We start from the raw sequence: 13627 nt of genomic DNA on the forward strand, positions 1-13627 counted from the left end.
TAGCAAAGGCACTAGAACCAATTTGATGCTCGGCCAAGCCCACAGCTATGCAGAAACAGAAATACATATTATACATATTACTCTGTTTAAATCCCCTCACCCTTGAACATCAAAGAAAAGAATACACAGCCCAAGAAACATTTCTATGCTTTATGGGGGTCATTCAGACCCGTTTGCGAGCAAAGGACGCTCCCAAACGGGTCGATGTTGCCCCACTGCGCATGCGCACGACGGCGGAGGGCGCTCCGTCGTGCGCATGCGCGAGACCCGGATAGCGACGGTCGCTCCGGGTCTCGCACCAAAGGGGGCATGCTGTCGATGTTGATTGACAGCACGCCACCTTTGGTGGGCGTGCCGGGGGCGTGACTGCCAGACGGAGGCGTTCCCATGGGAACGCCTACCGTTTGAGTCCGGCCCCACTGACATCAGTAATGATGTCAGTGGGAGTGATTTTGGCTCTGATAGAGCCAAAATCACTCCAGGGCTTGCGGAAGCGAGACCCTACCGCAGGGTCTCGTCGCAAGCCCGATGATCGCGATGGTCTTTGACCATCGCGACCATCTTTTTGGCCGCTCGCATAAGCTGTGGGTGGTTACCCACAGCTATGCGAGCGGCCAGGAGGCCGCTCCGAATTTAGCTGGGACGGCCCTGATTCAGAGCGAGCGCTCTGGTCAGAGCGTTCAGCTCTGAATCAGGCCCTATATACGAAAGGAGATGTGCTGTATTAGTGGCTGCTGTATTGTATTAGAGAAAAGGAAATCTACAGACTGTACAGATTATGGCCCTCATTCAGAGCCTGGACGCTCGTATAGCTGTGGGTCACCACCCACAGGCTTTACGAGCGTGCATTTTGATGGCCGCGATGGTCGTGACCATCGCGACCATCGTAACTGCGAGCCGGAGCCTGCGGTTGAGGTTTTCAACCGCAAGCTCCGGAGTGATTTTGGCTCTATCAGAGCCAAAATCACTCCCACTGACATCACTAGTGATGTCAGTGGGCCGGCTTCTGACGGGAGGCGTTCCCGTGGGAACGCCCCCGTCAGGGAGGCACGCCCCCGACACGCCTACCAAAGGGGGCGTGCTGTCAATCAACTTCGACAGCACGCCCCCTTTGATCAGACACAACGAGCGAAGGACTTTCCTTCGCTCGTCACGTCTGGCGCATGCGCACGACGGAGCTCCCTCCGTCGTGCGCATGCTCAGTCCAGAACATCGACCCACTTGCGAGCGGACAGCCGCTCGCGAGTGGGTCTGAATCAGGCCCTATGTTGTCACACAATGACTGCATACACATGTAACATTTCTGTTGCTGTTTCTTACAGCCAAAGGTAGTGTTAAAGCTCATATAGTAAAGATAGCTAGGTAACAATGCACATAATTTGGTTCACTAGCTGAGCAGAAGCAACTGTCTTATGTTAATCTTATTTGAACTATGTAGTCCAACATCGGTGTGACCATGACCTTACTTTTGTGATAATAACGTTGTGTTTCTATTAGAGTTGTGCTCTGCAGACGCTCTGGGAAGTCGGAGGGCTGAAAACAAGCTGGTAGTCTGCAGACAGGATGTGACCTGTTGGTTATAACAGATTACAATTGATCCATATATATTTATATATTTCTACAAAAGTGACAGGTTCCCTGTGAGTTACGCTTACAAGAGATTACGCTGTTCTTCTGGGGAAAGAAAATGTAATAAATAAGCAGTGACTATTTCTCTGTCCATATCCACCTCTGTACTTTAGTGTCATCTACCCTGACTTTAAATCTTTGTTTAACCCCTTCACTGCTTATGACAAGTGAGACTCCTCATCCACATGTGCCTCACTCGTCGTCTGCAGAACCGGGGGCAGCCGAATAACAATAATTTCCTGCCCCCAGCCAGCAATAAGTAGCCATCGCCATGTGTCACTTTTGTAAAAAAAAAAAAAAAAAAAAACCTGGTAAGGACCAGGGGTTCCTCCTATTTTCAGGTGATTTGTGCGAATTCCGTCTTTCAAATAATGTGGCCCCCTTGTAGATGCTGTCTGGAGATCACTATATAATATCATCCTGCATTATGCAAAACATACTGGGCCTGATTCAGAGCCGGACGCTCTGACCAGAGCGCTCGCTCTGAATCAGTGCCCTCCTACCTTAAAATGTAGCGACCTCCTGGCCGCTCGCATAGCTGTGGTGACCACCCACAGCATATGCGAGCGGCCAAAAAGATGGTAGCAATGGTCAAGACCATCGCGACCATCGGGCTTGCGACGAGACCCTTCGGTAGGGCCTCGGTGACCAGTGATCACTCCCACTGACATCACTACTGATGTCAGTGGGGCCGGACCCAGACGGTAGGCGTTCCCATGGGAACGTCTCCGTCTGGCAGCCACGCTCCCGGCACGCCCACCGAAGGGGGCGTGCTGTCAGTCACCATCGACAGCACGCCCCCTTTGGTGCGAGACCCGGAGCGACAGCTTGGCTGTCGCTGACTGGGTCTCGCACATGCGCACGACGGAGCTCCCTCCGTCATGCGCATTAGGGTAACATCGACCCGCTTGCGAGCGTCCTGCACTGTCCACCCATACATATGTGGAAATGTATGTTCTCTATCACCGCCATATTGGCCCCTGCCCACATGGGTGTACTTACATTTGAAATATACTTACATATTGTCTTATGATCTCCTGTGTTAGTAGACGTTATCACCATACGCTACAGAAAATGTACATTTTTCAAAGGTGGGAAGGCCTGTCTCCCCCATATGGGCCTGAATACACATGAGGCAGCCTTGTTTGAAAGAGGCGAGTCCTTACTTTCAAACAATGTACCCCTTTAATAGTTGGGCTACCATATTATTCCTACACAGTGTACGCACTCAAATGGAGTCTTTATTATGAAAACCTCTGCATAGAATTCTGCTTTTGGAAAGGTGGATGAATGCTGAAGTGAGGACCATACAGTATTTATTTGTGGTGTGCTTGGTGTGCATATCTTACATTTTAGTTTGCTTTCTTACAATTTCAAATAAAAAACAATTTTGGCCATTTTGCTTACATTTTAACGATTTAGAAGGAGCACAAAGTCTAATGTTGTGTTCTCACAATGCAGAGGCTTCTAAAAAAAAATGTTAGCATTTGTGCACATACTGCAGAAAAGTAGTGATATTAATGTTGGAATGTGACTAGTGCAAACTTAAAAAATTGGCTCAGCACAGGTGGGTAACCCCTTAGCAGCAAAGGGGTTAACTCATTTTGTTTTTCATTTTCGCTTTAAAAATATTCATTTTTCCATTGTTTCTAACCTAAGTATTAACCGCTGGTAAGACCAAACATATTTTCCTGTATTTGTCTGGTTTATGAAACTGGTCCTCAGTAACCTCTGACAGGGCATGTTTTCTATATTTCCTAAATGGGGCAAATGTATGATAATTACTGACTGGTAAAATAATAGACCCACAGGTGATGCTCATTATTTAATTTGCAATTTGTTGAGGAGACTTGGAAAACATGCACTTTTATCTGTCCCCTGGAGCCAAACTAGTCTTATTCAGATGGAAAAAAAAAACAATAAATGTATAATACTTGTATAAAAAAAATGTAATTGGATTTCTGAAGTAGGTATCTCCATTGTTTTTCAAACGGATTGTATTCTCTTTATGATCCACACAAGCCCAATTAAATGAGTTGCAGTATTGGGAGCCAGACAATAACTGTTAGCACAAAGAGCTTTTCTACAGCCTCAGCTGTGCATATTCCCTACACACAGGGAAATAACGCTGAGGACATGTATTCAGTTATGATATGCATAATCTAAAGAAGAAACATTGCCTACTTTTAACCATTCTTTTTATGATTGAATAGCTCGAAAACCTGATAGCAGATTTACAGGAAAAAAGCAAAAGACTTCAGAAGCGCCTGGACCAAGCAGAAGAGAGAGCGGTAGAAGCATCAAAGCAGGTATTCAAATGAGCCATTATGGTGGTCCGGGATAGGTGTTCCCTTGTATGCATGTATTTCCAAGACCTCCAAGTGATGCGTAAACTAGAGTAACTGTATGAATGAACATTCAGTCTATGTAAATGGCCTGTTTTGTGCACTGTGTTTAGCTGAAATCTTGTATATCGTACAGTCAGAGCCGGATTACCAACAAGGCAGTACAGGCAGGCGTGCAGGGCCCAGTGGTCCTAGGGGGTCTGGTGCCCTCTTGATGCAGCCACTATGCATAATGCAGGGGCGGAACGATCAGTGGGGCAGCCTGTGCATTGCATTGGGGCACGCAGCAGGCAGCATAATCAGACTGACTCATTATACGCCAGGGGCTGCAAGTAACATAGAATAAGCAGTGCTGAGGATGCAACCTCGGCTCTGCCTCTCTGAGGGAGTCTTTGCTACCAGTGCTGCAGATCTGACATCATCTCGTGACATGTCAGGGAGGAGAATCGGCTGGGCTTGTGTTACACTGTACCCAGGTTTAGGGACTAAGAGAATGGTTGCTGCTAGATCCTAGTTAAAGAAAGGACCTCTCTGATGTTGCAACCACGTGACCGCAGCGAGAGGGCCGGACTGCTCCAGTGTTACCATCCACGTGGGCATAGAGCGGGAATATATTTTTGTGGCGAGCATAGCGAGCCACCATGCCCGAAGCGCGGTGAGCGAAGCGAGCCCACAAGGGGACACGTTTGGCCCCCCGTTCTGATCTTTGCCCCTCCCCTTTTGGTTGCTGATCACGTGGGTGTGATGTCAGAGGTCCTTTGCAGCACCCAATTCTAAACCTAATCCTAAGAGAATGCTGCTACTATATCTCCCAAATATGGCTGCCCTGAGATCTGCACACCCGGCTGCTGCTGCTGGATCACAGTAAGTGCTTTGTCTGCTTCCTGGTCACACCGGGCTTGTGTACTTAATAAGTGGGGATGTCATGAGTGAGTGGGCTGGGGCTAGCTGTCTCCTTATGTGCGTGCTGAATTATCATTGCATCCCCTCTCCCTGACCCTGAGAGCTGCTCTGGGATCCTGCAAATTCTGGGATCTACTGTATGTACTAAACCTTTGAGAGAGAGAAAGTACCAGCCAACCAGCTCCTCACTGCCATGTCACAGGCTGTGTTTGAAAAATGACAGGAGCTGGTTGGCTGATACTTTATCTCCGTCCACTTTATCTCCATCCAAGGCTTAGGGACCCCTTTATCTCTGTCCACTTTCTCTCTCCAAGGTTTAGTGCATAGACCCCACTGTACGCAAGATGCATATATGATCATACCCCAGATACATATATCTGACCATACCCCTACAGTGCATGCACACGTCAGGCATTTGTAGAATAATGATGCCATCTTCTCCCCTGCAAACCTTAATATTTGCATATTGCTATAATCTGTGTAGAGACAGGTGGGATCTGATTGTAGTTGTGTAAACTGTGTTATTGTAACAGCAGCACATGTGATTTTATGAGTACTTATTTAGAGCCTGCAGGGGGCACTGTCTGGCAGGTGTCATCACTTGCCAGCTGGTGCTGTTGGCTTGGCTAACAGGTAGGCTGTTATGCCCCTTATCCTCTCACCAGGGTGGTGGCATTACCAGCTGGCACCCTGTTATAGTGTTAAATACAAGGAGTAGAGAAAACAAAATATAGGGAGCATGTATAGGGTAACTAAATTTGTAATCTGGATGTAACGGAAGAGGGGGGCCCCAGACCAATATCTTGCCTAGGGCCCTGTGGGGTATTAATCTGGCTATGCGTACATTTTTATAGTCATTTAAGTCACAATAGTTCCAGTCCCAGTTAAGAAATGTACGATGACAAAAACACTTTGGTGGAAAATCATCAGTAGATGGTTTTGTAATTGATGAGAATTACATTTTTATTATATAAAAGAAGGATAAAACGAGAACTAGATATATATATTTATTTTTGGAGTGATCATACCCTGTCATTACATCTATAATTTCTGGGAACAATGATCAGCCACTTAAATGCCTTTGAAATGAGACAACATGCATACAGATGTGTCCTTTATTACTGTTTCTTTAGTTGTACCAAATTGCTGCTCTTGGTGTGCCAGGTAATGGGTGATGCCACGCCAAGCATCTTCTTCACTCAATCTTATTCTCATAATTAAAACACTTCGGGGGAAATTCAGTTAGCTGTGGTAATTTGCCTTGGGCTAATTGATCCCATGGGTATATCCACTTAGCCTGAAGTCAGCCCGCAGCACTGCACTTAAGGCATACTTCATTTTGGGTCTGAGCTGACCCGAAAAGCTTGTTATTGGGTACAAACAGTGGGTTAGCTTAGCACGTAGGTCAGGGAACTTTTCCTGGATTCTGGACCAGAGTCAGCATGCACTGCTGAATGGTTGGGAATCTGCGCAGGCGCCTGACCTGTACTGTGCATATGCAGTACGGGTCCTGCATGGTCACACACAGAGTGGCAGCAGACTGTCAGTGATTGACAGTCTGCTGCCGTTTGTGGGCGGGAGAGGGATGGGGGATTTCCGTAGAGTGACGGAGATTTCCTGGCCTCTTTGTTGTAACTGCGGAGGCTGGCTTGCGTGCCGATGCTCTCACAGATTATCTGATGCTGCGTTGTACATCGCAGCTCGGATAAGTAATGCATGCAGGAGGCGTGAAGCCTCCTGCCGCAATACCATAACTGCAAGGACTGAATTGCAAAGATGCTTGCCTGTAACTTTGCAATTCCGTACGAAGCTGAATCAGGCCCGCTATACTTTAACACCCAATAACAGATCATTTATCAGGTGAGAAAAAAAGGATGTAAGTGAATAGCCCCCCGAGCATTAAAGCCCAAGGCTATCACCTTTTTTCATTACCAATAAATGATTGCTAGCTTACACTGATCAATCTCATGTGTGACACTTGTGTGTCTGTGTGCGACTGAGTCTGAATCTGTAACAAGGGCTCTGATGCGAGCAGCCGCGTCTTTCCCTAGCACCAGGTTCCGTTGTGCTCCCTCTGTGACTTTGTATGTGTGTAGAACCAATTCCTGAGTCGGTAAAGTTGTAGCCTAGCGTTTCTAGTACACTGTGAGCAGCTTTTCTTTGCGATGCGTCTAAGACACAAAATGAAAAGAAAAATACAGTACGCTACTCCTCTCAGTCACGACGGGCGTCTCACAACTATCTGTATTACACACATGCAAGGTACATCCTAAACATTACCCTAATGCTGCCCATCCATTACACGATGCAGGGACGACGGCACGATTACGACGCCGTCGTCTCCCGCGGGGTGAACTGCATAAATTGAACATTCAGACGTTTAGTGTATGCAGATCAATCATCATGACGGCGGTCATTAGGTTGACCGTCATGTTCGGGCGATGATTGATGTTAATAACGACCAGCGGGCGTGCGCATCGATGGTCGTTTTTAACCTTTTACTGGCCAATTTGCGGGCAGTTACAAAGCGATGGAGCGATAACGACCGTCGTTATCGCTCCATCGCTAGGTTTAATCGCCTAGCGGATGGGCAGCATAAGATAACACTATTTGTTATCAGAACATTACAGCAAAATTATTGTTTTGTACATTTAATGACATAAATATTTATGGTAACTTTCCTAGGACACCAGCTTATTTCTGTGATGATATATTCTATCAAGAAGGTAAACAGACACATTTCAGATATTTTATACTAATAATGTTAGACATTTTCTTATATTTCCACATAATCAATGCAAGTGTTTTCTTTTGTGCAAAAAAAATAAAGCACAATAATTACATATATACAGTACATTCATAAATGCATTTTACTTAAGTCTTTAGCATACAGTGTCAGATAAATATTTTTATTAAATTTTTTAGATCATATATAGGCCTATAGAAATTTTGAAACAATATAGCATTCGAGAACCTAGTGTTTCAAATCACAGTAATAGGCTCCAAGAGTTGTCTGGAAGGAATAATGTACAGCTTTCATAATGTGTTTAATATGATCAGAACTGCCTTTGGGATTATCTTGGATAAAGCCATAATGCTCCTTACGCAGGGTGCCCAGCTCCCTCCCTGCTTGCCAGCAGAAATGCCAAAGCCAGTAATACAAAATTGAGCTATTTGCGATCAGAATGGTTGTATTAGACGATGTGAAAAGCAGTTTTCTCACAGATAACAATTGCATTTTTGCAATGATACAGCACTGCCCAAAATTGGTTTTAAGTTATACATTATTCTCAGGGCGAGATTGAGCTCTTAACACTGCTGAAGGCAGGTAAGATGTATCCCAATAACTCAGGGCCGGCTCCAGGAGCACCTTGTAATCGCGCGCGACCGAAATTGGGGGCATGGCCTAATTACCATAGGCCACACCCTCTAAGTGACGTTATTAGGAGGCGTGCCCACATGGCACACCTCCAAATAACGTCAGGCTGAGGGTAAAGATGCCCTCCGTCACTGGCTGGGCTTCCCCCAGCCCTATCCCGTCAGTGAATGGATTCCGAGCGCATTGCATCCATTCACACTCCGGGGGTCCGGCACCGCCGCACAGCTACGGCGGTGGGGGTCCCCCAACCTCCTGATTTGACCACCCGCAGGCCACTCCGGACTACGGGTGGAACAGCAGGACAGTATTGTCCTGCTGAAATCGGGATGTTGGGGAGGGGTGCGTCCTCTCAGGGTGGCGCCCCTGTGCGACTGCACTGGTCGAACACCCCTAGAGCCGGCCTTGGAATAACTTTCTGACCAGTCTATAGGTAGCCGATGATCGTCCCTTACACTGTAAAATATCTTGCTAAGTAATTACTCGTGCTAAGCACGAGTAATGTTAGTTCCTTCCCTTTTTTATTTTGTTATATGGACATTGTAGAAGTTGTGGCAATAGTGTATTGTTACAAAAGAACAAGATAACAGTGGCACGCCAGCTTCAAAGTGATTGGGAACATGACCAACGTTCTAGGCAAATTGAAACATAGGGAATGTTGCAGAGTTGGTAGCAAAATGGGTAAACAGATGTGTCTTCATACACCTAGCCTCAGTACGCCATGTGGCACAGGATGGCTGGCGTGAGCTGTCTGTCCCATGCCATACTGCTTGCTCAGAGTCTTTTTTTTGTGTCTTTTTTTACCTGAAAATGCATCTTTGTCGCAATGTGCACAATGCCGTGATCCGCGGGCCTGTGAACTCGCTTATTCCCTGTATAATCTCCCCATCCTGTCCACTTCACAAGCAGAGTGCGGGATGCGGGAGATCCGCCTACTCTTCAAGAGGTGCAGGGGACTACCCCAAAAATCAGGAGCCTCCTGCATCTTCCAGGAAAGTAGGCAAAGTATGCTTATACTGTAATACTCCAGAACATGTTACTCATGCAGCTGCAGATTCAAAGAACACTTCCAAAACTGGGATGGGGTGTTGGTAACCTCACAGATTGCTTCATATTTTGCAGGACTTTCTATCAGTAAGGTTATATGTAATAGCTCTGGCCACTTAACTCTGCTTCCGCCCATTATCTGTGTTGCTTTTTTTTTTTTTTTTTGTTCTTTTTATAATTTGAGTCTTTGTAATAGAATTATAGTTCATAGCTATACCGCTATCTTAATTTATCACTTAAAGCATTCCAAACCTAAGTTACTTATGGAATCGGTATGAAATAGCGATGGACAGAATGCCGTCTGTCAGTACACTAACAGTGGCATCCCGAAGGTTCCCGACAGGGGAACGGTAAGTAATGTTCCCCTGTCCTATTTACCCCCTAACCCTCCTTTCTTGCACCCTTATACTAACCCTCCCTACCCCGCACCCTAACCCTCCCTGAAAGTGCCTAAACCTAACCCTCCCCCTTAGTGCCTAAACCCCTCTGTCCGGAGCCTAACCTCCCCCCTCCCGCAGCCTAACTCTAAGTCCCTTCTTGCTGCCTAACCCTAATTCCCCCCCCTCCTCGGCTGATACTTACCTTTTCCCAGTGTCCTTACAATCGGGATGCCGTTTGCCTGGGATCCCAGTGTCAGCATCCCGAGTCATGTCGGGATTTCGGCGTCGGTGTTATCTCGGCGATCGGGATTCCGATGCCGGGGTTCCGGCAGACGGCATCCCGGTTGTCGGGATGTTAACTGCATCCCGTTACTTATATATTCTTCATATAAAAGTGTATGCTTTGGCTGCTCTTAGACCCTAACCCCATTCTAAATATCTGTATATCATCAGAAAATTTTATAACTTTTTAATGTGTTTTTTTTTCTAATCTGTATGAAATCATTTTGTAGATAATCAAATGGGCCTCAGATCAAGACTACATAACCTGTTACATCTTATGGGCTTATTATCACAGGAAATGTAATAAATAAAGGCCATGAATTTAATAAAGGTTGTTAAGTGTTCCATTAGCCAGGTATGAATAAACACACCATAAATCAGAAGCCATCTTTTTTTTAAAATACAGTGTAAGGTACTTCCCATATAGCCTCAGACTGAAGGCCTCAGTTTGTAGAGCATTAATATCCTATAAAGTGACAAGAGATGAATTCGGAACAACCATACAATAACCCACTATTTCACCACAGTAGTCACTCAATGCATAACTTCATAGGTATCAGCAAAAGGGGTTTCTAAGCAGTATATTTGATAATCTTAGAGGGTGACATAACATATCAGAAGCAGCAAGTAATAATTACATTGGCAATGACTTTGTTTGTAAGAAATAAAACATTTCCTGTAAGAAATTATCATATGGAGCTGATTCCCATTGAAACTATACATGAACAAAATGGCAATAAATCCAGTATTGAATCCATTCCTTTCTGTCATAAGAAACTTACTGTTCTATAGAACTTCATAAAGTTATTATTCTGCAATACACATCTTTAAAATGAATCAACTACAGGTCGGTTTTCAGAACACATGAAGATGTTGTATACAAGCTTAAATAAATGTAGATAAGTGTGCCAGACCATTTCTGCTGGATTTGGATTTGGCTCTGATTCATCGTCCAGATTTGGATTTGCCAAACCACCATGACTGGTTTTGGATTTGGATTTTTTACAAAAATTGACATTAAAAAAAAAGCTAAAATCACATAATCTGGGATTTTTTTTTTTCCTAGAGTATAATTAACCTCAATAACATTAATTTACAGTCATTTACAGTCAGTTTAGACCACCTCATAGCTCACAATATTGCTTTCACCATTATTGGCCAAAGGCTGCAGTGAGCTGGCTGGTTACTAAGCGACCGAGCAGCGGCACAGACACCGCAGTTTAAAACACATCTATGAAACATTGACACACAGCAGTGGCAGAAAAGAAAGGTAGTGCAAGATGGAATTGTTCTTGGGTCCTCCCACCCACCCAGTGAGGTACGGCCAGCAGGGTCACAGTACTTGTATACACAGTGGGCTACAGCCCAAGGAGTCACGTTGCTTGTATACACCGAGGGCTATGACCCAAGGAGTCACAGTGCTTATATACAGTATATACAGAGGGCTACAGCCCAAGGAGTCACAGTTTTGTAAACAATACACAGTGGGATACAGCACAAAAAAAAATTTTTTTACTTTTTTAAAAAAAAAAAATTTTTTTTTTTTTAATTATTATTATTATTTTTTTACACTGCAGCAGATGGGCATGAGTATAGTGCAGCATACATCAGCATGCCGTGCAGTGTGCCTCCATATACACAGTCACTTAACAGCAAAGCCACTTGTGAGTCTGGAGTCGGACACAGGCTACTACAGCCACTTTAATCAGCAGAGTAGTGCAGCATACATCAGCATGCAGTATGCCCCCTATAGTCACTTTACCAGCACAGCCACTCTGGACACAGCCACTTTAACATATGGTAGGGAGACATTGCAGAGCAGTGCGCAGCGTGTGAGTGAACAATGAAATGGTGCAGAGTCCCGGTGCCTTATATAGAAACAAACTCTCGCGAGAATTCGACGTCGGGAGGATGATGTTCGGCCTCAAAGTGGGATCTGGGGCCGGCGGGAACACCCGAGCCGAGGCTCAGGTGGACTCTGATCCCCGGTGTTCGGAGCGGTTCGGATTCCACAGAATCCGAACGGCTCATCTCTAAATAAATGTAGTGTAAATATAATAATAGCACATTTTATAAACTGCAGAACTATGTATGTGTCAGGATAGATATATTAACTACTCCCAGGATGTGACACAGTTCCTTTATACTGTAGAATACTTACATGCCAGCACAAGTCTACTTTACATGTAAATTTATACTTTAAAACATTGTGCCAAACAGAAAGAAGCTTGTTTAATTAATGAGCAGCTTATATAATAAAACTGCAATCTCAGGTTTTTGCTGTACTATTGCAGTGACAAATATTTAGTAGGATTAAGTACAGAGCATTTAAACAGTCTGAGGGAAAAGAAATATAAGGAGAACAAGTAGATCTTGCTTAGTTTTAGATCAGATATATATATATATATATATATATATAGCAGCAATGTAATCTGGGAACAAGCAATGCTATTAACAAAGACTACTGCTGATCCTGTCCCTCCACCCCCTGCTCTCCTCCGACCCACCTCCCGCGTCGTGGCTTTCACAGCGCTTATTGAGGAGATGGGCAGCCATTAGGAAATTATTACATAGATATAGCACCAATTACATTAAGCAGTGCTATGCATAGAATAGTGAACCTCTCACATTAGTCCCTGCCATATCACAGCTTCCAATTTGTATTCACTAACACATACATACGTCTGTATTGCTTGAACATATTATGCAGTTTGAATATAGTTCTTGAGATGCTGCAGCAACTACAGATTGCCATATCTTATTTGTGGATGTTATAAGAACCTTTATTCTAAACTAAGTTTATTTTATAAATATAATCATGATCATTGCATTGGAAAAAATGGCCTAGCAAGTAAATGATTACTAGTCTTCAGTGTGTTTTGTTATTTAAATATTTATTTTAAATCCACCTTTGCTTATATTTCTTCAGCTCAATCGTGTTGTTTCCCAGAGGAGAAAAGCATCTCATGAACTGGACCCATGAGAATATCTGCCAATAAATGTATTATTGTTATAACTGGGATTGTGTAGCTTCCATTACAAAGATGGGAGACCATAAGCATAAATGGCTTCTGCAATCAGCGGACAAACCTCTGATATTTAGATAAACAGGCATGTTGTTATAATGAGATAAACGGACATCTGTCACAGATTTATTTTTGTATGCCTTTCTTTCTTAAATAACTTGTTTTGTAAAATTAAACCATTTATTATGAATTTTCATTAATGCTTCTTCTGTCTTATTCCTATAAACAAGTCTGCTTTACTCATTCCCAACAAGATTTCTACCTTTGGCCAGTATGATGAGATTGCAGATGGCTGAGTCTCCCATATCCAAATATTCCCAAATACAGAATATCTCACAATACGGAATATGTTTACCATGACTGAGATAGTGACACCTTTGCTTTTTGATGGTTTAATGTACACACACTTTGTTTGAAGGAACAAAATTATATTGTATAGAATTACCTCAGGCTGTGTGTATAAGGTGTATATGGACCCAGGGGCGCCGAGAGGGGGGGGGGGTGGGTGGGAGCGGGTACCCTCGGGCCCCTCCAGCAAGCCCGGGTCCGACACCGCTCCCCCCCTTTACATCACAGCAGCCTAGCACACTGCTCGCGGTTGCTAAGAAGCAGCCACAGCAGTCGCCTATGCCTGTGGGG

The 13627-nt window shown here is 44.5% G+C and overlaps 1 protein-coding gene across 1 annotated transcript in view; it reads left to right on the forward strand.

Moving 5' to 3' along the window:
* The window catches only part of SCLT1 (sodium channel and clathrin linker 1), a 146522-nt gene extending 133375 nt beyond the window's left edge, over positions 1-13147 (forward strand). Inside the window, exons 21-22 of the mRNA XM_088476098.1 lie at positions 3843-3938; positions 12892-13147. Coding sequence (XP_088332224.1) covers positions 3843-3938; positions 12892-12945 — 150 coding nt within the window. The 3' untranslated portion in view covers positions 12946-13147. The remainder of the gene's footprint in view (positions 1-3842; positions 3939-12891) is intronic.
* The last annotated feature ends 480 nt before the right edge of the window (positions 13148-13627 follow it).

Source organism: Taudactylus pleione, unplaced genomic scaffold (genome assembly GCF_031769625.1).
Source record: "Taudactylus pleione unplaced genomic scaffold, aTauple2 ptg000183l, whole genome shotgun sequence".
Lineage (NCBI taxonomy): Eukaryota > Metazoa > Chordata > Amphibia > Anura > Myobatrachidae > Taudactylus > Taudactylus pleione.